Source organism: Phacochoerus africanus, chromosome 4 (assembly GCF_016906955.1).
Source record: "Phacochoerus africanus isolate WHEZ1 chromosome 4, ROS_Pafr_v1, whole genome shotgun sequence".
Classification (NCBI taxonomy): Eukaryota; Metazoa; Chordata; class Mammalia; order Artiodactyla; family Suidae; genus Phacochoerus; species Phacochoerus africanus.
Window position 1 is genome coordinate 83,121,910 of NC_062547.1, and position 27,837 is coordinate 83,149,746.

Consider the following 27,837-nt stretch of genomic DNA (forward strand, 5'->3'; position numbering starts at 1 on the left):
GACTGTGGTGTAGGCTGGCAGCTGCAGCCTAGATTCGACCCCTAACCTGGGAACTTCCATATGGCGTGGGTGCAGCCCTATAAAGCAAAAAAAAAAAAAAAAAAAGAGTGAAGACCGTTTTTAGCCCCTGGGCCATAAAAACAAATGTGGGACAAATACAGTTTGCCAACTTCTGGTTTATTAATATATATATATTTATTTTAATTTTTGATTTTATATAAAATTATAAAAATAAATTATATGTAATTATAAAAATTTTTTAAATGTCAATTTTATATATATAAAAATATATATATAAATAGACCAGGGGTTGGCAAACTGTATTTGTCCCATGTCTGTTTATATATATATATACATACACACACATATATACTTTTTTTTGCCTTAATTTACAACTTACTTTGGTTTTCCTCCTCCTCCTTAGCTGAGAGCCTGCAGGTTGCAGTGAAGGTCTCCCAGGTGAGCGATGCGTGTCAGCCCCCCGAGGAAGGCTGTGCAGAACCCGCTGTGCCGGATGTGCTCAGTTCTCGGGATGCAGCAGGGTCGCCTACTGCTTGTAAGTGAACAGGTGGCCTGGGGTCGCCTGAGCCCACGCCCCGGAGCCTGCAGCAGGCACATCAAATGAAGGCAACACTCTGTCCCAATTTGGAGGGTACTGAATGTATTTTTAGGAACAATCTGAGAATAAATATGTTAGCCTACTTTCCACCTGATAAGGTGTCACGCTGGTGACACTCTTGGGCACCCCCGTGTTGCCAGGATGAGGACTTAAAGAACAGTTGGTAGGTTGTGCTGCTGTTTTACCCAGACCCCACCCTGCCTCTGTTGGGTGTGACCTATGTTCAGTATGGTCTTGAAAGAGCTTTTTACACTTTGAGGTTTTTTGGAAAAGGGTCCCCGCGGTTCATGAGAGAACAAGTCCTCTACCTTAATCTCACCTCGTCAACTCAGAAAATGCAACTCAGAAAACTAGACTCTAACGCACACTCCCCCCACGATTTAGTGCTGTGGTTAAAGGCAGAGGTGCCCAAAGATTCTTGATCACTGTTGTCATACATGTGAATTCAGGTCAGCAGTCTTTCCGAGGGTTTCCGGAGATGTTAAACATGGGAAAATAGAAGGCAGGGACTGGATTTAGTTAATTTCTCAAAACTTGATTATATTGTTATATAGCTGTGAGCTACATCCTTAATCCCCTGGAGGTTTCTGTGATAAGAGCAGGAAGAGTATATTTTTTCATCATGTCCTGGTGGTTCAAAACCTTCCTTCCACCAGGTCTTCTGTGCACAGTTTAAAATATCTTTAGCAGCTAGAGATTGGAGGATTACCTTTTCTTTGAATTTCTTTAACAGCATCCCTGGGCTAATTAAGATATATGGAAGCTGTACAGTTTTACCATGCTGTGCATTTTTTTTTTTAAACCAGTACTCATAATTATTTTCCCCTCTAACGTTCCACTTTATCTAATCCTGGGTTTCTATTTTCAGAATGTGCACATATGTTTTTCATTTCGGTCCAGCCCAGATTCGTCAGGGGAGTTGTACTGCCCTGGGTGATTTGCTTTTTAAAGAAGAACCTCATTATGCCTTTGAGGAAGTTCTGTCTAGAAACCCGTGTAGGAACCTGCTGCTCTCAGCCTCAGCCCCGGGAGAGACTCCGCTCTGCTCCTGCAGCTGCTCAGAGCACCCGGCTGCTCCTACCCTCCCTTCAGACCAAGCCATGAAGGCGCTCCCCGACTGTGTCCACAGCTCCCCTGACACCTGCCAGAACCATCCAGAGGGTTTCCAGCGGCCCCGTGTCGGGCTCCGTGTAGGGGAGGGGCAGGTGGTGGGGTCTCCTACCCTCTCAGTCTTGTGCTGGGCTGGAGGGGACGCTGGTGCTACAAGTCTTTGACCCTCTTTATGAAGTCGACGAGGGTGACAAGTACTATCCTCAGCGAAGGTGCAGAACTGGATGGGTCAGTTCAGTGATGACGCTGAGGACCGGGCCCCTCTAGGCCAGGCCCACATCTGTCTGAGGTTGCAAACCAAGCAAAGCCCTTTATTTTTTTGTTCTAAGAAACTTCATCCAGTGGATGAGTAGAAAATACTTCCAGTAAAATTGTGAAGACCTTGTCTGCTCTGAGACTATAGGAGCAGAGGGACCAGATTCATCCCAAGTTTCTGCCTCCTGGGGCTCACTGTCAGCTTCTCTCCCCATCGGGTGGTCCTCATATCTATGGGAAGAGAGAGAGAGAGTGGCTAGTTCTTTGGTGGTGCTTTTGGTCCCTCTCTAAGAGTTCAAGGAATCCAAGAATGGAACCATTTTTTGAGTGACATAAAGATCTCTATAAAATCTCTCTTAACCATAGTGAGAAAGCATTGACCAGCTTGGGCAAAATGAACTTAATTGATATAATTTGAAGCAGTTTCTCCTTGAACGGAAACTTCTTTTTAGTAAAAGAGACCTTTGGACTCTTAAAGGACTCTCATTTCCCAAGGATCTAAGTGTTTTCTAGCTAATTTAAATAAAAAATAAGTATTTCCTTCATCAGAAGTAAAGTTTCAAGATAGCACTGGGGAAAATATTATAAACAGTGTTACAAAGTGACTATTTGTTTCACCAGGGTCCTGACTGGCCATGGTTCCAACTCTATGTGTGAAAGGGCTTTGGAAAATCTAGTTTTAATCCATGCAAGGTGAGCATGGTATAAATTTTAACTGAGTTCACGTAGGTGGGTAAAGAAATAAAATGAAATCCCACCAACGGAGATTTAATGGATGTAGTGAAATCCGTATTTGGTACTTACACATATTTCTGGACTAGAAATATTTCTGTGTTTTCATACATTAAATATCCAGTATTTATAGGATTTGTAACTTTAGAGCACAAGCAAGAACGGTGAAGAAAAACATACTTGGAAATTAGTACGAAAAACATTAATTCTTTGGAGATAAGGACCGCTTCTCAGTTTGTATGACTCGGAGCTCAGAAAGTATCTGCCACCTTCACCGGCTCAGATAGAGGTCTCCTTCCTGCCACAGAGCTCCCCCTTCTAGCCCTGTTCCTGGTCTGCTGCTCTCGTACCAGCCCTGAAGGGACCTCCCCAGAACTGTCTCCCTAGACCCAGGGGGGGCCAACCCTTGCTTTTCTTGTGCGGTGCCTGTCTTCCCTTTTACCCTCCCCCAGGCAGCTTTTCCTATTCAGTGAAAGCGAGATGCAGAATCTTACCCTCCTGGTACCACAAAGCTCATCTCTCCCATAGAAAGCAGGGGCCATAAGAAGTTGGGCGAAAACGGATGCTGTGCATCAGTTTGGCATCTACTAGCATGTAAGCTCCCCGGGGGCAGGGACTCTGCCCTGTGTGCTGTCCTGTTTTAGCACCTCAGACAAGAATATGCAATATGTGTGATTTTGGATTTTGCCATGTGTCCTCTTTTGGAATGTGTGTCAGCTGTGTACAAAAGACGCCCAGTCCTCTGGCCGACGTTTGATGATGTCCTTTTTGTTTCTGTCTCAATGGTGTGCTTCCAGCACTAGTCACAGAAGGGACAGGAGGAAGAGGCTGTTGGGATGTGGATCCCGGGACCCAGGGTGTGGGAACCGACCAGGCGGTCTCTGATGCGGGGGAGAAGGTATTGTGAACCGATTTGTTGGTAAATGGCACGGGTTACGTTGTGTAATAAAACCACCTCAGGTCCTGGTCTGCCCATGGCTGTGCAGAGTATGCAAGTGTTTTCCTGCATTGTTCTCAATCTCAATATTCATACTTAAACTCTCTTTTTCCTTCTTAAAATGTTCTTGCTTTTCCGATGCCGTGTAGGTGTAAACCAAGAAACAAATGCAAAGTTATTAAAACCATTTAAAACTCAAATGTTTCTTTGTGTGTCTGCGCTCTTGCTTCTGGTCTCACTTTCCACCCTGCAAACCTTTAGCTTTTCCCCCACTGCATTTTAGCAGCTCTTGTCTGAGAGGTGGTCGTGGGCGTCCAGGCTCTTATGCAACCACGTGGTGCTAAAGCGGCAAAAATAATGTGGACTTCGGAATAGCCTGGCTTCTCTCACTTTCTTTTAACTTCCTCTCCTTTCAGATTGTTTTCCTGTCACCACCCCTATTGTCACATGCTTTTTCGTGGTAGACTTGTAATCAACCTAACCAATCTTTGTTTGGGGCAAAGTGGTTTCAAACGCCTGTTTTTTTTGTTTGTTTGTTTTAGTTTTAGTTTTTGATGTACTATACACATAGGTTATAACATACTCTTTTAAAAATTATGTATGTGGAATTTACTGTTAACTTCAAATGAAACTGAGATGTCAGAGAGAGAGAGAGAGAATAAAAATATGATTCTGGGCTGGCTAGTGGGCCTCTCCAGGACTGTCTGGAGCTTGAGTTTAACTTTATCTAAAATTGAATTAGGTACATTACCAGGTACATGTACTCATGTAGAAAAATGACACTTGTCAGGTCTTTATATACATAGCATTTTGTATATCACATATATTTTTAAATATATTATGTATGACTGAGAAACCAAATCCCATGATTTTTAAATCCATAGAAAATATGGCTGTGATTTAGTGGGTTTTTTTTTAATTTCATAGGCCAAAATAAAAATAGGGATGCGATATTTTACTCCACTTAATCTAAGTTTTCTAACGTATGTATTTTTAAAATATTCCTGCTCTTCCATCCTTTTCAGTTCAGACTTCATTTTCAAGTCTGTAACTTCCCGCTGCTTTTATATTATTAGAGGAGGAAAATGGAGGAGTGTTGGTTAGTAACAATTTTCTCTTGAATGGAAAGCTGAGGTGGCTTCCACCCCTCAAGTCCCTCCCTTCCAGATTCAGTCACAGGTAAGAGATTAAGCGTCCAGCTTCCTCATCCAACGAACCCATGTGGAAAATTTTGCCATTAATAAGGCATTTTGAAAAAACGAACTGACATAAAGGGCAGGATCATTTGAAACCAAACTTTTAAAAAGTATATCATTGTTTTGAAAATTATATTTCTTAATACGGTAATGTTAAAAAAAAAGCATTTCTCAAAGAATTTAAAAAATTTTTGAATTTGTAACCCAAATGGCAAAGCGTCTCTTGTGTAAAAGCCTTAACTGCAGCTATGCAGTTTCACCACAAGGTGGCGGAGCAACCCTATTAAAAAGGACGTTCGACCTTCCTGTCTGGCAGCAAACCTATTGGATTCCTGGGAATAAGTCACTACATGTCGCATAATTCAACTCATTTCTGTTTCTAATGTTTATGGAATATAAAAATTCCACCCCATACCCTCTTCTTATTGCAAAAGCAGGGGAACGTGGGGGCAAGCACAGAGGGGCAGAGGGGACACCAAAACGCACCTCCGAACGGGCTTCTTCGCCCCGCCCCCCGCCTTGCTTCCCTTTATCTTTCTGAGCGGTGGGCACAGATCTAACGGCTAAACTTCATCTCCTTTTCCGTTGTTTGTCCTTCCCCTGTTCGAGCTGCTGCTGAGTCATGAAGTCTTTCACTGGCTGGGGGGTGGGGAGGAAGAGCCAGGGGGCGCGAAGAAAAGGCCTGGTTGGCTCATGGTGGCAGCCTCAGCCAGAACTAATTGAATTTAAGGACAGGTCTCAAGTTCCCTGAGAACTGCTTCTTGAGGTCTCAGTTCAGAGCTGCCCAGGAGAGACCCCCGCAGTACGTAGGGGACGGTAGGCCCTGAGAGGGCAGGGTCCCTAGGGCTCCTCACAGCTTGCACGGAGGACATTGTGGTGGACACTCTTTATCTGGAGAGTGGGGCCTGCCTGTTTCCCGCAGGCATCCGTCTTAGCTTGGCGGATACAGCACTGAAAACGCAGATGAAATCCCGCTCCTCTTAAGGAGAGAAAGGAGACAATAATCCAATAGACAAATGCTGACTTCTGGAAACTGGAAGCCCTCACTGTCTACACGTGTTACTTATCCACGTGTGCAAGGGAGACACTGAGTGAGGCAGAGAAGCCATACCCCTGGAGCCGATGGTCCCCTGAAGCTTCCTTCTGTGGCCTCAGCTGACAGTGCTTCTAACAAGGGGTTGTGGTGGTGCATGGGTCCAGGGAGCTCTGAGAAGGGGGGCCTGGAGCGGGTCAGCTCAGCCCTCCCCTCTGGGCCCCTCTGGGTCTGGTTTCTCCTCCCACCCACTGGCCCCCGTGGCTTTGTAAATCTCAAAGTGAGTCAGAGACCCGGCACCACCTCCAGGTTCCAAATCTGGCCTGCGGGATGCAAGCCTGGCCCCAGAGCCAATTCAGCCTGGGCAGAGAACTCCCGCGGACCGTGCGGTTTTCACCAGGTCATGTTGTCACTTAGCGTCTGCAGTGCTGCCTGACCATCTTCCCCAGGTGCTCTGAGGGGTGGCTGGGTGGAAGGAGGCCATGCATCTCAGATACCGAGTTTGCACCCAGGGGCGCTCATCAAGTGGGGGTTTACTTCTGTAGGCTCTGATTTCTGGGAGGAAACAGTCACTATGGAAGCGTTGGGAGAGGGGGAGGTGACTTCCCTGAGGTCATGCACTGTGGAGCACGGCAGTACAGCTTTACAAAAGTAGGGCGGGTGTTCATTTTCTCATGTCTTTGTGTGTTTTAGGTGGAATGTAGAAGTTTCCCAGGTTCTTCACAGTCCGAGGTGAGCTCTGCATACCTTAAATGTGTCACCATCCTCTTTTTTTTTTTTTTTGGTGGATAATGAATGCTTTTTCAAAACTTTGACACTCACAATCTTATTTTTCAGATTATACAAGCGATACAGAATTTAACCCGTCTCTTGTATAGCCTGCAGGTAACTATGCTCCTCCAGTCTTTGACCTTGTATGAATGTTTCTCTTCACGCAATTCACTTTATTTGATGAATCCCAGATTCGAAAAATTAGGACATTTGAGAGGTAATGAATGATCTTAAAAGACTGCCCCCCACCATTCCACCCTGAGCATAACTCAACTAAGATGCTTTGAGTTTCACCTGGTTTTGTAATCACAAGGCATCACCACTACTATAGTTTTTGCCATTCTTCTCTGAAACTATAAAACAGTTCATATCCTTAAAAAATATTGATGAATATGATCTGGCTTGAGGTTTACAATAAAACTCTTAGGTGAGTGTAGCATGACTTCACATTTTCTGGTGAAACCTTAAGTTCACACTTAAACATTTGACACTTCCACATGTGGCCTTTGGCCTCGGGGGCAGTGAAACAAGTCACATGCTCCTTCCTTCTTTTGTTGGTTCATCTACCCAGCATTTACAGAGTGTCCTCTCTGGGCCTGATTCTGTGCTGAGGGCTGAGCACACAAAGGCAAGTGGACCACAGAGTCTGCCCGTGCATGGCTCACTGTTGGTCCAGGGAAGACAGGCATCATCAAAACTAGGTCTGTGGGGCTGGGCAGTCCCATAGGTCACACATAAGAGAGGCTGAATACATCCAATTGCTTAATGGTGAGTTAAAAAAAATGTCTTTGACATATGAAAGCAATGTTTGTAGATGAATTTATAGAAAATTTTGATACAACTAAATAAAATAAAATAACTTTTAGAGTTCCCTGGTGGCTTAGTTAAGGATCTGCCATTGTCGCTGCTGTGGCACCTGACCTGGGAACTTCCACATGCCACAGGCACAGCCCCCAAAAAATTTACTTGTGGTTCTGCAGAAAGAGTTATTGTTGTTGGAGGGGGGGGAGTGTGTAATCCCTCCAGGTTTTTAGACTCATTGTAGATGTATTCTTGGAACTTGTACCTTTCTATGTCGTTGGCTATTATTCTATAGCACAATTTTTAATGGTTGTATAATATTCCAGTCTATGGAATTTAGTCAGTTCCTCGTAGTTTATACTTCCATGTTTATAGATCTAGTAGATATCCTTGGACACTGATCTCTTTGAGTGTATCTGAGTGTTTCCTTAGGATAAATTACCAAAATTACTTGTTGAGGTTTTTGATAGACATTGCCCAAATAAGCACTGCCTTTCTCTACTTCTCAGTTTGAAAGTAGGTCAAGGTGCTGGTGGTCTTAATTTGCAGTTTCTGCATCACTGTTGCGATTAAATTTTTTCCCCCCACTGTTGCTTAGTCGTTCATATTTCATATCTTATACCTATTGAATATTAAAATAAAGTGTGGTTTCAAGTTTTCACCAGAAAAACTGTAGTCAGGCTCCATTTGATGTTTTCTGGTTAATGCTTTGACTGCACTAAGACTTCTTTTATGTTCTGTGGATCACCTGCCTGTTCTTGCTCTAGTACCACTGTCTTAATTATGAAAGTTTTAGATCACACTTGAATATATGACAGGGCTGGTCTCCTCTTATTATTTTTCTAAGCTTGTCTGTATGTTCTTTCATGAGAGCTTTTGAATCCCTCTGACAAGTTTTTTAACTTCTATTTAGATGGTTACATTAAAATCTTATTACATGTATGAATTAAATGGAGGAGAATTGGCACTTTTGCAATAATTTGTTCTCTTGTCTGAGAACATGTTTTAATTATTTTATGTTCTGCTGGAAAGCTTTGTAATTGTCTTATATAGGTACTTTTTTTGGCTAAGTTTATTCCTGGATGTTATCTCTTTGTTCCTATTGTGAATGGAATGATATTTTTTCCTTGTGTTTCCCCAATGCTGGTTGCTGGTGTACATAAAGGTATTGATTTTTTTATATATTTTTTAACTGGTCAACTCATTGAACTTTTGGGTGTTTTGTTTTGTTTTAGTAGTTTTCCTGTTAATTCTTTGGAGTATTCCAGGTAGAAAGTAAAAACTTGAAGGTAATGAAAGAAACGCTTCAATAATTACATCAATTTTATTTTCTTGGCTTACCGCCTTGGCTAGAAATTCTGAAATGTATTAGATAACAGTGGCAGTAGGAAGCATCCTTGTTTTATTCAGGATTTCGTTGGAATGCTTTTGGTTTCTTAGATATGCTGCTCTGGGGTAGATGTTCTTAGACATTAATTTCTCATGTAAAACAAATATCGTCTCCTTTAAATTTTACCTGGGAAGGGGTATAGTTTGAGTACAGTTCATTAACTTTTGGTGGATGGAAACAATGAGTGTCCTGGCTTGTGTTGCCCGATGAAAATGCTCATAAGGTCATTTCTTTTCAACCTTGAATGCAGCCCTATGTGGATTCAAGGTTTGGAAAAGCTGGATAACCTAAATGTTAGGTTTGCCGAGAGGGGAACGTGCAAGGCCTCGTTGGTAACGCAAAAGAGATTCATTAAGGCAGCAGGGGGGGACGGGCTGAGCTCAGGATGGTGCCAGCTCTGACTGTGAGGAGGTGCCGGGCTTACGAAAGATCTGTGGTGGGAATCTGTGGATGGAGTTCATGGCAAAACCATGTGGCAGGAACAACGATGAAGGAGGAGGGGAAAGTCCAGGGAAGGGTGGGTGGGGAGGGGTAGGTGGTCGAGTCCCTTGACAGGGGGCAGTTAATCCTTGTAGGTGGTTCATCTCTGCGCCACATTCCGGGAAAGGGTGTAGCTCCTGTGCTGGGCTGTACCCATGTCTGGCCATGGACATGTCTCCAAGGTGAACCGTCACATTCAGAGGGTGGAAGCCGCTCGCTAAATGACCCAGTTTTTGCAACATCTTGGGCTGAAGCAACATAGGAAATAGCAAATTCTGCAGTGGGTTATCTCGACCCAAGCTTTTGAGCTCGTCTAAGGATGTGGGCTCTGAAAAATTTCTGTTCAGGGCACAGTCATCTCTTTTGAAGCTGACTCTCTTAACATGATTAAAGCTTTCTTAGCTAAGCATGTTTGAATCGGATGAAAATGAAAAGTTGATCCCTAGGTTTTGGAAAAACAGAGATACGAGGTATAGCCGAGGCAGAAAGGAAAGGACACACTTACTTCAGCAAAGAAAAGGTGAGATGGTGGCGGCTGGATTGGGAATTTCCCTAAACTTGCAAAGCAAGTGCTGATCTCTGGCCTACATAGAAACGTAACCGTGTTAGATGGGACGATGAGTGCCCAGCGTTCACATTTCACCTCTGTGCTGCAGGAGAGAGTGGTCTTGTTCCAAATGTTTTTTTTGTTTTTTGTTTGTTTGTTTGTTTTTGTCTTTTTGCTTTTTAGGCCACACCCACGGCATCTGGAGGTTCCCAGGCTAGGGGTCCAGTCGGAGCTACAGCTGTTGGCCTACCCCACAGCCACAGCAACGCCAGATCCTCAACCCACTGAGCGAGGCCAGGGATCGAACCCGCAACCTCATGGTTCCTAGTTGGATTCGTTTCCACTGTGCCACGAGAGGAACTCCCCTTGTCCCAACTGTTAAGTAGATATGAAGAATACTTCATGGCAGCACTTAATTAATTTAATTATAATCCTTGCACGAGAGCTACCATTGCCTATGGCAGTTTTGGCATAGAAAATATCTGGGTTTTTTGGTTTGTTTTCCTCTGCCAGTGTCCTGAGGATTTATTAGAATTAAGTGGTCTACAGTCTACATTTTGCTTTAGCCAGGTCAGCAGAGTCTTGAATGGCTTCTTATCTCATATTCAGAGATGAAAGTTATTGGTACCTACTCTCAATGATATCATTGTTTTCTTTATAATAATTGCTGAAGACATTAGTCAAGTATTCATGTGAATTTGCAATTTTTTGAGTTGGTTTTCAACTTTAAAAACATGAATTTTATTTCAAAAGGCCCCATTAGATATGTTTTTGAGGCTGATTGCAAGACAAATCCCACTTTAAAATATACCTTAGTTCTTTAACCTTCAAAAGTAGAGGAAACTGCTGATTTAACAAAGAACTTATGGTCAAATCCTCATCTTCCCAGCGTCTGTTACATGGACTGCTTTAAATTTTTTTTTTTCTAGGAAAGAAAAATGGGAATTTATCCCTAGGAGAGTAATAATCTCTCCTAATGAGTCACAACACACATACACACCCAGTATGTGGCCATTTTCAATTTGCCCCTTCTCTGCTTCTTTGTGTTTCCAGTGGGAACTCTTTTAAAATTAAAAGCTTCCAAGGGCATTCGCAGAGATTTTTAAATTTTTGATGTTTTGTGGAAACTTTCCAAAACTTGGCAATTATTTCCTATTATACTGCCAAAATTTTCACAGGCAGATACCATAGCTCAAAATGTTTTCTTACTCTGGTTGGTAGTGTCCTCTGGGTTTTAGAGTCTCTGGGTTCTTTAATCATTCCAGCCTCCTTTTAGCAGTCTGTGAAACACATGAATTTCAGCTTAGTGTTTTTTGCGTGACCTTGTTGCAAAGAAAGAAATGACAGTGAGACTCGCTTTACCACTTACGTATCTCTTACATATGATGTTAACTGCTATTCTCAGGCATTATATTAGAAAAACGATTATTTACCCAAAGCCTCCAAAAGGTTGACTTTTATTTTTATGTCTTCATGGGTGTCCTATAGCTTAACTAATTTCTGGTTTGAGTCTCAAAGGGTCCTCCCAGATTTATAGAGATTCTTAAATTCTCCTGAATTATTGACTGGAAAGACCTCAGAAAGACAAGGAGACACAGGGCAGGAAGGCAGAGCCTTGTGAATTTATGTACTGAATTCTTATTCAGAACACTTGCTTAAATATTATCCAACAACCAGCAACAAACCACATTTCCTTGCTTTGTGCTTTACTTCTTTTGTCCATAAATCCCAGGCCACACCACTAGGGAGATGCACACAAGCCTATCTGAAGCGCCAAAGTCAGTCTCATGAGGTAGCTTAGAACAAGGACAGAAATATTCAGGGGAAATTATTTGGTCGTGCTTTTTGCTTTTAGCGGTGGGTCCAGCTCAAGAGTACAAACAGTATGGAAGCTTTTGCTCTCCTCCCCTTTCTCTCACAGGCCGCCTTGACCATCCAGGACAGCCACATTGAGATCCACAAGCTGGTTCTCCAGCAGCAGGAGAGCCTGTGTTCTGGCCCTTCTTTCCGAGGCAGCCCCTTGCAGGACCAGGAGAAATACCGCAATCTGGAGAAGCGGCGGGAAGAGCTGGCCAGCATCCACAAGCTGCAGCATCAGTTCCTACAGGACCAGCAGCGCTGGCACCGCAGGTGCAACCAGCAGCAGCAGGAGCAGGAGGCCAAGGCCAGCCAGCTGCAGGCGCGAGAGCAGGAGTGCCAAGCACAGGAGGAGCTGCTGCTGAGGAATCGGGAGGAGCTGGACCAACAGCTCCAGGAGTACCAGCAGAACCTGGAGCGGCTACGGGAAGGCCAACGCCTGGTGGAGAGGGAAAGAGAGAGGATGCGGGCCCAGCAGAGCCTGCTGTGTGGCTTGAAGCATAGCCGGCAGAGTAGCCTTCCTGCAGCATTTTCTCCAGGAAGAATGGAGGTATGGCTCTTCTGGGCTTGCAGAAGCAGAGTATGTATAAGACAGGTTTAGGAGTTCCCGTCGTGGCTCAGTGGTTAACGAATCTGACTAGCATCCACGAGGATGCGGGTTTGATCCCTGGCCTTGCTCAGTGGGTTAAGGATCCAGCTTTGCCATGAGATGTAGTGTAGGGGTCACAGACATGGCTCAGATCCCGAGTTGTGGCTGTGGCATGGGCCAGCAGCTACAGCTCTGATTCCTAGCCTGGTATTCTCCATATGCTGTGGGTATGGCCCTAAAAAGACAAAAGATCAAAAAAAAAAAAAAAAAAAGACAGGTTTAGTTGTGGTTTTTCCTGGGCCATTGACCAAACGTCTATCTTCTTGCTGCTTGGGTAAGTGCTCATAAGAGTTACTCAATATGTAGGCGGCAGAAGCTGGAAACCTTCAGAGACAACCCACACGCATATTGACTTGAAATGCAGACAACTGAAAGGTCTGGGTGCTCCTGGATCATGGGTTCATTGTACTCTGAGATGCCCTTACCCAAGAGAAGAAACGCAGAAGCAAGTTTTCCTGGTGAGGCCAGGTCTGTCCTCACCATGAGTGATGCTGTCTTCCCTAGAGTTGAAGGACCCCCTTTATAGGCTCTAGTCTTCAGAGTTCTGGATAGATAGGTTTACCGTTTACTATATCAATCAGCTATTAAGGTGTATAGGTACTAAATTTAACAAGTATAATACTATTCTGTTATTCCAAGCTTATTAACTTTTTTGTAAATTTGACCTAGTAATTTAAAATTCATTTCACAAGTAACAGTTAACATGACTAGTATAATAATTAATGATTGGGCTGGATAAAACCTTTGGAAGGATCTGTGTTTCATTTTGCACCTTCTCTAACTATGCTTGACAATTCCATTTGTCCTAGGAGTTGATTTTTTTGTGACATGTGCACATATGTACTTTTTATTGATAGTACATAAAGTTGTAAAAGTTGATAAACTTAGGTCCTGACTCAGAGACAAGGTGGCAGAGTAGAAAGACTCAAGCTCACCTCCCCCCACAAAAACAATATTATAACTAACTGCTGAACAACCATCAACAAAACAGACTGGAAGCTACCAATAGAATAGACTGGAAGCTACCAAATAGACTAGAAGCTACTCAAAGACAAAAAAGAAGCCAAATCAAGATAGTAGGAGGAGTGCTTTTGTGATATAAGCAATCCCATACCTGCCTGGTGGGCAACCCACAGACTGGAATATAACTATATCACAGAAGCTTTCCCATAGGAGTGAGAGTTCCGAGCCCCATGTCAAATTCCCCATCCTGGGGGGGTCTGGCATTGGGAGGAAGAGCCCCTGGAATACTTGCCATCAAGGGCCAGTGGGGCTTGAGCACAGGAGCACTACAGGACTAGGGGAAACAGAGACCCCTCTTAGAGGGTACACAAGGGTGCCATGTGCACTGGGCCTCAGGGCAAAGCAAGGACTCCATAAGAATCTGAGTCAGACCTATCTGCGAGTCTTGGAGGGTCTCCTAGGAAAGCAGGGGATGACTGTGGCTCACTATGAAGCAGAACATTGGAGGTGGGAGGCCCCATGGAATGAACATCTGTACAAACTCCCCTGGAGGCTGCTATTTTGGAAAAATCTGGCCCCACCCAGCAGGGTTGAAAAGCTCCAGGCCAAACAGCAAACACGTTGGGAACATAGCCCCACTCATCAATAAACAGGCTGGCTAAAGTTCTCCTAGGTGCACAGCCAGCTTTTATCAAACCCAGAGACAAAGCCCCATCTACCAGAGGGATGAGAACTCAACTCCACCTACCAGTGGGCAGAAGCAGTCCCTCCCATCAAGAAGCCTTCCACAAGCCTGCTTGTCAACTTCATGCACAAGGGGGCAGACACCAGAAGCAAGAGAGGTTACAACTCTGAAGCCTGCAAAAAGGAGAGCACACAAGAACCTATACAAAATGAAAAAGCAGAGAAATATGAGACAGATGAAGGAACATGACAAAACCTCAGAAAAACAACTAAGTGAGTTAGAGATAAGCAGCCTACTTGAAAAAGACTTTAGCGTATTCATTGTAAAGATGATCTAAGATCTCAGAAAAAAACTGGAAGCAAAGATTGATAAATTACAAGAAATGTTTAACATGGAGTTCCCTTTATGGCTCAGCAGAAAGGAACCTAACTAGTATCCACAAGGACGTGGGTTTGATCCCTGGCCTTGCTCAGTGGGCTAAGGATCCAGTATTGCTATGGCTGTGGTGTAAGTTGGCAGCTGCATTTCTGATTCGACCCTGGCCTAGGAACTTCCATATTCCTTGGGTGTGGCCCTAAAAAGCCAAGGGAAAAAAAGAGAGAAAGGAGGAATGAAATGTTTAACAAAGAAATAGAAGATTTAAAGATTAAACAAGCAGATATGAACAACACAATAACTGAAATAAAAAATTCACTGGAAGAAACCAATAGCAGAATATAGGAGGCAAAGAATGAATAAGCAAGGTGGAAGACACTGACACAGAACATAATAAAAAAAGAATGAAAAGAAATGAGGTGAGTTCCCTCCATGGCTTAGTGGTTAATGAATGAACCTGACTAGGATCCTTGAGGATGCGGGTTTGATCCCTGGCTTCACTCAGTGGGTTAAGGATCTGTCATTGCTGTGAGTTGTGGTGTAGGTCACAGACACAGTTCTGATCCACATTGCTGTGGCTGTGGCATAGACCAGCAGCTGTAGCTCCAATTTGACTCCTAGCCTGGGAACTTCCACATGCCACAGGTGCAGCCCTTAAAAAAAAAAAAAAAAAAAAGATAAAGGAAAAGAAATGAGGACAGTCTAAGAGAACTCTGGGACAACTTTAAACACACCAACATTCACATTATACGGGTGACAGAGAGAGAAAGGGTCAGAGAAAATATTTGAGAGATAAAAGCTGAAAATTTCCCTAACGTGGGAAAGGAAATACTCACTCAAATTCAGGAAGCACAACAAATACCATAAAATACCATATAACATAAACCCAAGGAGGAATACCCCGAGACACATATTAGTCAAACTCACCAAAATTAAAGACAAAGAGAAGATACTGAAAGCAGCTAGGGAAAAGCAACAAAAATATACAAGGGAACCCTGATAAGGTTATCAGCTGATTTTCTTAGCACAAACTCTGCAGGCCAGAAGGGAGTGGCATGATATACTTTAAGTGATGAAAGGAAAAAGCCTACAACCAAGAATGCTCTACCCAGCAGAGCTGTCATTCAGATTTGAAGGAGGAATCAAAAACTTTATCGACAAGAAAAAGCCAAAAGAATTCAGCATCACCAAAGAAGCTTTACAACAAACACTAAAGGAACTTCTTTTGGTGGAAAATAAAATGCTACTATTAGGTGTTCCCATTTTGGCTTGGCAGGTTATTTTTACAAACCTGACTAGGATGAGGATGCAGGTTTGATCTCTGGCCTTGCTCAGTGGGTTAAGGATCGATCCAGTGTTGCCATGAGCTGTGGTGGAGGTCACAGATGCAGCTTTGATCCCATGTTGCTGTGGCTGTGGTGTAGACTGGCAGCTATAGCTCCAATTTGACCCCTTGCCTGGGAAGGAAGAAAAGGGAAGGGAAGGGAGGGGAAGGAAGGAAGTATTAGAAATAATAAAATTGCAAATGATAAGGCTCACTGGTAAAGGCAAACATATTATAATGGTAGGAAATCATTCATGTACAAATATGATATCAAAACCAGCAATCATGAGAAGAGGAGGGTACAAATGCAGGGTACTAGGATATTGGAGATGCATTTACAGTTAAGAGACCAGCAACTTAAAACAATCATATATATGTTGTTTTCTATCTATCAATCTATCTATCTATCGACAGATATAAATAGAGACTTCTTTATCAAAACCTCACAGTAACTGAAAAATCTACAATAAACACACACACAAGTAAGAAAAAGCATTCCAAACACAACACTAAAGATAGTCATCAAACTACAAGAGAAGAGAATAAGAGAAGAAGGGAAGAAAAAGACTGACAAAAACAGATCCAAAACAACTAACCAAATGGCAATAAGAACATACATGACAACAATTGCCTTAAATGTATATGGACTAAATGCTCCAACCAAAAGACATAGACTGGCTGAATGGGTACAAAAACCATATATATGCTGTCTACAAAACACCACTTTAGTTCTAGGAACACATACAAACTGAAAGTGAGAGGATGGAAGGAGATATTCCAAGCAAACAGAAATCAAAAGAAAAGTGGAGTAGCAATATTCATATCACACAAAATAGACTTTAAAATGAAGATGGTGACAAGAGACAAAGGTCATTACATAACGATCAAAGGATCAATCCAAGAGGAAGGCATAACAATTGTAAATGAATGTACACCCAGCATAGGAGCACCTCTATATATAAGGCAACTGATAACAGCCATAAAAGGAGAAATCAACAATAACACAATAGTAGGGCTTTAACGCCCCACTTACAGCAATGGACAGATCATTCAGACAGAAAATTAACAAAGAAACACAGGCCTTAAATGATGCATTAAACCACATGGACTTAATAGATATTTATAGGACATTCCACACAAAAGCAGCAGAATACACATCCTTCTCAAATACACATGGAACATTCTCTAGGATAGGTCATATTCTGGGCTGCAAATCAAGCCTTGGTAAATTTAAGAAAATTGAAATCACATCATGCATCTTTTCTGAACAAAACGCTGTAACACTAGAAATCAACTACAAGAAAAAAACTGCAAAAAACACAAATGTGAAGATTAAACAATATTCTATGAAACACCCAGTGGATAACTGAAGAAATCAAAGAGGAATTCAAAAAATACTTAGAGACAAATGACAATGAAGACAAAATGATCCAAAGCCTATGGGATGCAGTAAAACTGTTCTAAGAGGGAAGTTTATAGCGATACAAACCTACCTCAGAAGACAAGAAAAATCTCAAATAACCTAACCTTATACCTGAAGAAACCAGAGAAAGAAGAACAAACAAAACCCAAAGTGAATAGAAGGGAGGAAATTATAAAGATCAGAGCAAAAATAAATGAAATAGCACCAAAGAAAACAATAGACCAATGAAACAAAAAGCTTGTTCTTTGAAAAGATCAATAAAGTTGACAAACCCTTACCCAGACCCATCAAGAAAAAAAGGAAGAGGGCTCAAATCAGTGATATTAGGAATGAAAAAGGAGAGGTTACAATGGACATCACTGAGATACAAAGGATCGTAAGAGACTGCTACACGCAAGTATATGCCAATAAAATGGACAACCTACAAGAAATGGACAGATTCTAGAAAGGTACAATCTGTCATGACTGAATCATGAAGAAATAGAAAAGATGAATGGACCAATCACAAATACTGAATTGAAACTGTGATTAAAAAACTTCCAACAAACAGAAGTCCAGGACCTGATGGCTTCATAGGTGAATTATATCAAACATTTAGAGAAGCATTAACACTTATGCTTCTGAAACTATTCCAAAAAATTGCAGAGGAAGGATTGCTCACAAACTTGTTCTATGAGGCCACCATCACCCTGATACCAAAATTAAAGACACCATTAAAAAAAAAAAAAAGAAAATTATAGGTCAGTATTACTGATGAACATAGATGCAAAAGTCCTCTAAAAAATACTAGCAAACTGAATCCAGCAATACATTAAAAGGATCAAATGATCAAGTGGTATTTATCCCAGGGATGCAAGGATTTTTAAATATCCACAAATCAATCAGCATGGTACACTTCATTAACAAACTGAAGAATAAAATCCAATCTCAGTAGATGTGGAAAAAAACTTTTGGCGAAATCCAACACCCATATCAGATAAAACTCTCCAGAAAGTGGGCACAGAAGGAACCCATGTCAACATAATAAAGACCACATATGATAAACCCATAGCTAAAATCATTCTCAACAGTGAAAAGCTGAAATAATTCCTCACAAAGTTCAGGAATAAGGATGTCCACTCTTGCCACTTCTATTCAACATAGAATTGGAAGTTCTAGCCATGGCAATCAGAGAAGAAAAATAAATAAAAAAGTTATCCAAATTGGAAGGAAGAAATAAAACTATCATTGTTTGCAGTTGACATAATACTATACATGGAAAATCCTAAATATGCTACCAGAAAACTGTTAGATGTCATCGATGAATTTGGCAAAGTTGCAGGATACAAAATTAATACACAGAAATCTATTGCATTTCTATATGCTAACAATGAAAGATCAGAAAGAGAAATTAGGGAAACAATCCCATTTACCATCACATCAAAAGGAATAAAATACTTAGGAATACACCTCCCTAAAATGACAAAAGATCTATCATCTGAAAACCATAAAATGCTGCTGAAAGAAATCAAAAATTACATAGCAGATGGAAATGTATGCCATTACTCTTAGATTGAAGTAGAAGAAAAAAAATTTTTTTAATTTGTATGGAAACACAAAGACTCCGGATTGCCAAAACAATCCCGAGAAAGAAAAATGGAGCTGGAGGAATCATGCTCCCTGACTTCACACTATAATACAAAGCTATAGCCACCAAAACAGTATGGCACTGGCTCAGAAACAGAAATGTAGGTCAATGGTATAGGATAGAAAGCCCAGAAATAAATGCATGCACCTTTTCTAAACTAATCTATAGCAAAGGAAGAAAGAATATACAATGGAGAAAAGAAAGTTTCTTTAATAAGTGGTGCTTGGAAAACTGGAGAGCATCCTGTAAAAGAATAAAATTAGAACACTCTCTTAACACCATACGCAAAAATAAACTCAAAATGGATAAAAGACCTAAATATAAGACTGGATGCTGTAAAACTCTTAGAGGAAAACAGTCCAAATACTGACATAAACCGCTGCAAGATCTCAGATCGATCTCTTGAGTAATGAAAATAAAAACAAAAATAAACAAATGGGACTTAATTAAACTTTAAAGTTTTTGCACAGCAAAGGAAACCCTAAACAAAACAAAAAGACAGCCCATAGAATGGGAGAAAATACTTGCAAATGAAGTGACTGACAAGAGATTTATCTCCAAAATATACAAACAACTCATGCAGCTCAGTATCAAAAAACAATCCAATCAAAAAATGGGCAGACATTTCTCCAGAGAGGACTTACAGATGGCCAGAAAACACATGCGAAGATGCTCAGCATCACTAATTATTTTAGAAATGCAAATCAAAACTACTATGAGATACCACTTAAACCAGCAGGAATGACCATCATCAAAAAGTCTATAAACAATAAATGCCAAAGAAGGTGCAGAGAAAAGGGACCCCTCCTACACTGTTGGTGAGAATGTAAATTGGTACAACCACTGTGAAGAACAATATGGAGGTTCCTTTAAAAAACTAAATATAGAACTACCGTATGATCGAGCAATCCCACTCCTGCACATTTATCTAGAGAAATCCATGATTTGAAAAGGTACATGCACCTCAGTGCTCATAGCAGCACTGTTTACAATAGCCAATACATGGTAGCAACCTAAATGTCCATCAACAGGAATGGATAAAGAAAATGTGGTACATATATACAATGGAATATTACTCAGCCATAAAAAAGAGTGAAATAATCCCATTTGCAGCAACATGGATGGACGTACTAAGCATGGATTATCATACTAAGTGAAGTTAGTCAGACAAAGACAAATATATGATATAACTTATGTGTGGAAGCTAAATAAAGAATACAAACAAACTTATTTGCCAAACAGAAACAAACTCACAGACTTTGAAAACAAACTTATAGTTTCCAAAGGGGGCAGGTTGTGGACGGAGGGATGAACAGGGCTTTGGGATTGGCATATGCACACTGTGGTTTATGGAATGATTGGCCAAGGGGGACCTGCTATATAGCACAGAGAACTCTACCCAATATTCTGTGATGGTCTGTGTGGGAAAGGAATCTGAAAAAGAACAGATGTGTGTACATGTATAACTGAATCACTTTGTTGTATAGCAGAAATTATCACAACATTATAAATTGATTATACATTGATAAAACTTTAAAAAATAAAAAAATTGATAAGCTTCTAAAATGATCTATGTTACATCTGATTTTCCTTTCATGTTGGCTCAGTTACATTTATAGAAAATACCTTATGCGTACATGTCTTCAACTTTTATTTAACAAAAACGAAAAGGCTGTTGCCTTAAAGTTAGAAACACTTCAATGGCACTGAGCGCTGCCTCTTGATTTTTTGCTTGTTTTCTGTGTCTTTTATGATATACTGTGCATTGCGAATTGAAGTGTTTGGTACTAGCTCATTAAAAGGTGATGGGAGGCAGGAGTCAAGGGTAATAGTCTTCTCTTTTCCACTCTTATTATTGACATCTTGATTGCTAAATTGTATTAGGAATACTTTATAAAAATTGTGCAAATTGCTGGAGAAAGTATTGTATTTTTTCTTTTTTTCTTACACAGGTGATGGAACTTAATCGATCTGAGAATTTCTGTCATGAAAATTCATTCTTCATCGATGAGGCTTTAGTGCAGATGTCACTTAACACTTTCAACAAGCCGACTCCATCAGATGCCACTTACCCCCCAGACATATCCCATTCTGATTTGGTCAGGACTTGTGGAAATCAAGTAGCCCTCAAGACGGACGTTTCCTGGACCTCAGATGTCAACCATGAACCGTGGGTAGCTGCTGGGCCCTGTCATCAGATACCCCCTCTCCACCAAAGCAGCAAAGATTCTTGCAAAAATGGTAATTAATAACTTTAAACATCATCCTTATCATTTCCATAAGAAGCTGTTTCTCTGAAGGGTTTGTTGTCTTCTTCAGAGCAAATCAAAGTGGGCCCTAGAATGGGAATAAATTGGTGCTGATGAGCTGGAGTTTGTGGCAAAAACTTTTCTTGGGGGACATCTGGACCCTTGCTTGTGAGAATCTAGATAAACTAGACCATGGTCAGAGGGCTTGGAGGATGCCACCAAGATGAGGGAACTAGACAGGGCTCTCAGGACTGGGGGTTAAGTGATAACGTTCCCTGAAAAGTGCAGGATCTTGGCATTTATTCCTCACTGTTGGTCTCACCCTGTTCTGATATAGACATGCTTGTTGACCCTCAGAAATAAACGCACAGAGTTCGTGGTAGGGCCTTATTGTCTTTCGGGGCAGTTTCCTGTAACGTCAGTAAAAATCTTCTGTAGTGCAGCTCCACACCCAAAATGAAATTGTTAACATCGTTTGTCATTGCAGAAAAAGGTGTTATGTCTCCATAAGTACCTCATAATAACACAATTTGCTAATCCCATTAAAGCCTTTGCCAAATATAAATGCAAGGCAGCTCGAGTTACCCGCTCCACATGAATCCAAATGATTTCAATCTATGCTTATTATAAAGTGTTTTCTGTGGGATATGAGGTAGGGAATGAGAAGAACTTGAAACCTCTCTGCTGAAAAACAGATGGCATGCAGCAGAATAAACAAGTGGCCGGCCACATGGATGTGAAATAGATCACTGACAGCAACATGTTTCAGAGACGCCAAACAGGCAGTGGCATAGAAATCTTTAGAACTGGACACAGATTTGTTCCTTGCTTCGTATATATTCTTAGTATGTCAGTAGGATAATTTATCAGCAATGAAGACGTTTGAACACGTTCAGCTTCTCCAGATTAGAGAGTCATCATTCTGACTCTGCCTGAAAATAGATGTATTACTGATCCAAATTATGTTGATTTGTTGTAATGGCTAATTCTTCACATTATTTAGTTATTGCTGTAACATTCTTATTTCTTATTAGCAGGTAGGAGAGAATGAAATAATTCTTTAAAGTATCATTTCAAATATGCTTTGAAAAAGGAAAAAGACAATGGAGGAGCACACTGGGATTTGAAACTGGGCAGAATGTAGAAAATGCAACCCCTTTAATGCATCATCTTGCAGCTCTAGTACTACAGAGACCACACTGCCAGACGCCTTCTCTGGGTGCATATTGCTGTGCTGTGTGGCTTCATGAAGTTGTTCTTTGCAGTGCTTTCTGTATTGTCAGTGCGGTTTTGCAGCCTGGCTTTGGGATAATTCAGAAACTCCATTTGAGTTAAACCACACTCAGCTTTTGTTGGAAAGAACTATTTCCACTTTTTCTCTATCTCCCATCTTTTTCTGTTGACTTGTGCTTTAAAGCAGAAAGCTCTTAAACTTTTGGCAGCGTGCTTGGAGGAGATAGAAAACGTCCTAAGGAAATAAACAGGGATTATATACAAAACCAGTCTCTCCACATGTAGGGAATTAAACGTAGCCCAGGGAAATGCTGAGAAGATGTACTTAGGCTTCAGATATTGTGTCCAGTGTTGGCCAAAGACACCCAGGACAGGAACAAAAGAATGAAAAATCTACTCTGGCCTTCATCTCTCAGGAATATTCTGGTGTGTGCAAGGAAGGATTAGATCAGAAATGCAGCGCAGGCTCTTCAGCACTGGAGTTTTGCAATGAATCAAAAAAAAAAAAAAGACCAAACCCTATTCACGTTTGTTTACTTAAGCATCATCAGCAGTTTCTGGAGGAGAGAGAAGAAAGTCAGTGATTGGGAGGAGGTGATAGGGAAGGGCAATGAAGATTGGAGATATATTCTTAAGAGGGTTGTCCGGGCTAGATAAAATTGTTTGAGCAGGAGTTCTCGGTGTGGCTTAGCGGAAATGAATCTGAATAGCATCCATGAGGATGCAGGTTCAATCCCTGGCCTCGCTCAGTGGGTTAAGGATCCAGCATTGCTGTGAGCTGTGGTGTAGTTTGCAGACTCGGCTCGATCTTGCATTGCTGTGGCTGTGGTGCAGGCCGGCAGCTGTAGCTCTGATTAGATCCCTAGCCTGGGAACCTCCATATGTTGTGGGTTCAGCCCTAAAATTAAAAAAATAAAAAAGTGTTCTAGCTGCTCCAGAGCTTTCGTGGGTCTTAGAATGGAAAGGAGCTCAAAATCAGCCATTGGCGGCCTTCGCTAGACTCTGCCTGTGCTCTCCTCAGAGGCCTGGGGGAGGGGATGGGATGGAGAGGAGGAGCCGGAGGAGGCTGGAGGAGCCCGGGCCAGGCTGGGCTGGGGGAGAAGGGGACAGTCCCTGTGCTAGAACCTAGGACAGGGCCATGTCAGTGCCCCTCCTTCACATTTTGCTGCTGTATCTTTGGGTGAGTGGTCATCAGTGACCACTGCACAACAAAATTTCCCTCTAATGTTCTTGGTTGGTGTTTTTATTAAATGTGCACTGAACTGTGGTTTGATTGCAGCTCCTTAAAGAAGTTTTGTTTGGTCTTGTGTAGAGTGGTGCATAAGAGCAGATCAGATCAGTGGAAACATGAATTTGGGGAATAGTAAGCTTGGTGGAAGAAATTGCATGTAAATTAAATTCTTGAACATGCTTGGCTGAGGCCTAGATTGGAATTTTTGTTTGGTTTGCTCATGCCAGCCAAACCAGGCATTTTACTGTGCTTTTTGTGTTCCGGTTGTAATTGGTTATTGACTTGCTCTATCACCACTGCCACCACCGCCAGTTATATGACGCCTAGCAAATTTCAGGCACTGAGCTACGGGTTTACCTGGGGAAATCCGTTTAGTACTCACAACCATCCACTGAGGTGGTTCTGTTATCATCTCCATTTGAGGGAGGGAAACAGGCACAGAGAGGTTCAGTGACTCCTCCAAGGCCACACAGCTAATAAATAGCCAAACTGGAGATGGACCTGGAAAGACTGGTTCTGGAGGCCATGCTCTGAACCATTACGCTGTACTCTGGTAATTTCTAGGATGCTGGTTGGAATTGTCCTTTTCTAAAAGAAGGTGGAGTAGAACTAGAATAAATTCTATTGTCATGCCTAGGAGGATGTTCACGATGAAGAGTGAATTCTTCGTTGTTGTTGTTTTTGTCCCCGCCTTCTTTTTTTTTATATTGCCATTTGAAAAATATTTCTGAATCCTTTGGACTGTTGTGGCCAGTGGTTGCATGTGTTCAGAGGCTCTTCAGATATCATAAATACCCTGTGGCTTCCCTTTTTTTTTTTTTAAACCCCAGAAGACACATTTTCTTAAAGATCATAAGTTTCTCTCATGTTGGCTAATAATAGCCCTGTGTTACCTGTAAATATTTTTTGAGGAAATACTTTATAAAGAACTTTACTTTCCAGTTTTGGAAGTTGTCTCATGAACAAAATTCTTGATGCGTGAACATAAATCCGAATTGGTGTTTGATTTTATTTATAGTGGAAGAGATGGTGGGTTTAAAAACTCAATCTGCACTCCTCTGAGGGACACTGGCCAAGACTACAGAAAATTTGAATATTTTTTTTTAAGAATGGGGTCCTTGTAGGACAACTGCTGTGTAATAGGCCCCATGAAATGCTCAACCATATTACTCTTTTTCTGTATTAATCTTCTTAAAGGCAAAACCAACAAAAACCGCTTTACTTCTGGGCCTTTTTTTTCTCCCGTAGCTTTAGAATTTTAGAACTATTTATTCAGTGTCTCTGAATAAGTTTATGATATTTGCCTTTTTTATTTTTATTTTTATTATTAAAGTATAATTGATTTACAGTGTTTTGTTAAGTTCTGTTGTACAACAAAATGACCCAATCACACACATTTCCCAGTGCTGTACAGTGGGATCCCATTGCCCATCCATTCCAAATATAATAGTTTATATCCAAAAAAACCCCAAATACCCATCCATCTCATCCCCTCTTCTTTCCCCTTGGGAACCCCAAGTCTGTTCTTTTTGGGCATGATCTGTTTCTGTTTTTTGTTTGTTTGTTATTTTTAGATAGGATCATCTGGTCCATAGTTTAGATTCCACAAATAAGTGATATCAAATGGTATTTGTCTTTTTCTTTCTGACTTACTTCACTTAGTATGAGTGTCTCTAAATCCATCCATGTTGATGCAAATGGCATTAGTTTGTCTTTTTTATGGCCTAGTAATATTCCATGGTATATCTCTACCACATCTTCTTATCCATTCATCTGTTGATGGACGTTTAGGTTGTTCCCATGTCTTGACTATTGTGAATAGTGCTGCTGTGGACATAGGGGGGTACATGTATCTTTTTCAGTGAAAGTTTTGTCCAGTTATATGCCCAGTGGTGGAATTGCCAGGTCATATGGTAGCTCTGTATTTAGTTTCCTGAGGTATCTCCATACTGTTTTCTATAGTGGTTGTACCAATTTACATTCCCACCAACAGTGGAGGAGGGTACCTTTTCTCCATACCCTCTCCAGCATTCGTTATTTGTTGACTTGTTAATGATGGCCATTCTGACTGGTGTGAGGTGGTACTTCATTGTAATTTTGATTTGCATTTCTCTAATAATTAATGATTTCGAGCATTTTTTCATATATCTGTTGGCCATCCATATGTCTTCTTTGGAGAAATGTCTATTAAGGTCTTCTGCCCATCTTTCAATTAGGTTGTTCGTTTGTTGTTGAGTTGCATGAGTTGTTTGTATATTTTGGAGATTAGACCCTTGTCTGTTGCATCATTGGCAAAGATTTTCTCCCATTCTGTGGGTTGTCTTTTCATTTTTTTAATGGTTTCCTTTGCTGTGCAAAAGTTTTTGAGTTTGATTAGTTTCCATTGGTTTATTTGTATCTTTATGGTCATTATTCTAGAAGGTGGATCAAACAAGATGTTGCTGTGATTTATGTCAAAGAACATTCTGCCTGTGTTTTCCTCTAGGAGTTTTATAGTGTCTGGCCTTATATTTAAGTCTTTAATCATTTAGAGTTTTGAGGTTTTTTTGTATATGGTATTAGACAGTATTCTACTTTCATTCTTTTCCATGTAGTTTTCCAGTTTTCCCAGCAACATTTATTGAAGAGACTATCTTTCTTCCACTGTATGTTCTATCCTCCTTTGTCATAGATTAGTTGCCCATAGGTACTTGGGTTATATAGCTGGGCTTTCTATCCTATTCCATTGGTTTGTATTTCTGTTTCTGTGCCAGTACCATATTTTTGGATGACTTTACCTTTGTAGTATTGTCTAAAGTCAGGAAGCTTGATTTCTCCTTTTCATTTTTCTTTTTCAATATTGCTTTGGCTATTTAGGGTCTCTTGTGTTCCCATACAAATTTTAAAATGTTCTGTTTTGGTTCTGTGAAGAATGTCTTGGGAATTTGATAGGGATTACATTGAATCTGTAGATTGCCTTTTTTATTAATCAACAGAGAAAATACTTTATGGTAAAATAATTAAACTGAAATCTTTTTAGTATCCTTTTTCAGTTATGTTTTTATCTATACTTCAATATTTGCACATTATGTAAAAAGTTCCTCCTCAGTATTATTAAAATATCATCATTTTGCCATAACGTATATGATAAAATTCAAATCAAGAACCAAATTTCATATATTAGTCACATAGTTGATGTTGGAAAAAGAATAATTTTATTAAGTTTGGATTCCAAAAGTGTATTTCAAAATTTCCCTTGTGGTGCAGTGAGTTAAGGACCCAGTATTGCTGCTGCTATGGCAAGGTCACAACTGTGGTACCGAAAATTCCACAGGCCATGAGTGAGGCCAAATAATAACAACAACAACAACAATAATAATAATAATAGTAAAATCCAAAAGAGCATTTCCCTTTACTACATGTTAGAATTTGGTGCCCATCAAGATATTTTCAAAATTCAGAACATTGTATTCAGAATATTTCATCTTGGCAATGTTTCTTTTAAAAGTATAGGTAGCTGTGTTAAACTTTTAGTGACATGTTTTTTTATATATGGGAAAATAATAGAAAATTCCCAAGTAAAAAGCTATGCTATAGTTAGTATTTAAGTAATAGTCTTTATATGACAATTTCTAATGTTTTAAAAATATTCCACAATTCTGAATAGCCACCTTATTTGTGTAATCTGTGTGGAAGGAAGCTTTGCCAAAGACCTATGGGCAATCTCTCATAAACCTGAAACTGGCATTAGAGACTATGAACTTCAGTGACAAAGGAATATTTGAAAAGGTGGATGTAGTCATTCCCTAGGCCTGCCGTAATAAAGCACCACAGACTCGGTGGCTTAAGCAACAGAAATTTATTTCCTCACAGTTCTGGAGACCAGAAGTCCAAGATCAAGATATCGGCAGGGTGGATTTTTCCAAATCCTCCCTTCTTGGCTTATAGAGGCTTGTCCTTTCCGTGTCTTCACGTGGTCTTTCCTCTGCAAACCCATGCATGTCCTAATTTCATCTGCTCAAAGGACATCGGCCCTATTGGATTAGGGCCATCTTAATGACCTCACTTAATGATCCTTTGAAGGCTCTATCTTCAAATACCTTTTGAGGTAATGGGGGTTAGGACTAAATATATGAATTTGGTGGTGTGGAGGCATAATTCAGTCTTTAACACAGGATAAAATGATTATTTTTCTTTCTCATTGCTATTCTTAGGTGCCATGAAACTTTAGGTTTTTTTTGTTTGTTTGTTTGTTTTAATGTACCAAAATTGAATTGTAATTAAACTACAGTGTGAGGGTTTTTTAAAAAAACTTGGTTAGGAAGGTGAACTAAACTTTGTTTAAAAAATGTATAACAGTAAAATTGTGAT

General features: G+C 40.8%; 1 protein-coding gene across 4 annotated transcripts in view; it reads left to right on the forward strand.

The window, feature by feature from the left end:
* Positions 1-27,837, forward strand: part of ARHGEF28 (Rho guanine nucleotide exchange factor 28) — a 340,195-nt gene that overhangs the window by 287,990 nt on the left and 24,368 nt on the right. For all 4 annotated transcript variants that reach the window (XM_047778093.1, XM_047778094.1, XM_047778095.1 and 1 more), the window contains 6 exons: positions 425-556; positions 3,514-3,614; positions 6,576-6,614; positions 6,720-6,767; positions 11,793-12,278; positions 20,727-21,015. In XM_047778093.1, the coding sequence (XP_047634049.1) occupies positions 425-556; positions 3,514-3,614; positions 6,576-6,614; positions 6,720-6,767; positions 11,793-12,278; positions 20,727-21,015 (1,095 nt within the window). The remainder of the gene's footprint in view (positions 1-424; positions 557-3,513; positions 3,615-6,575; positions 6,615-6,719; positions 6,768-11,792; positions 12,279-20,726; positions 21,016-27,837) is intronic.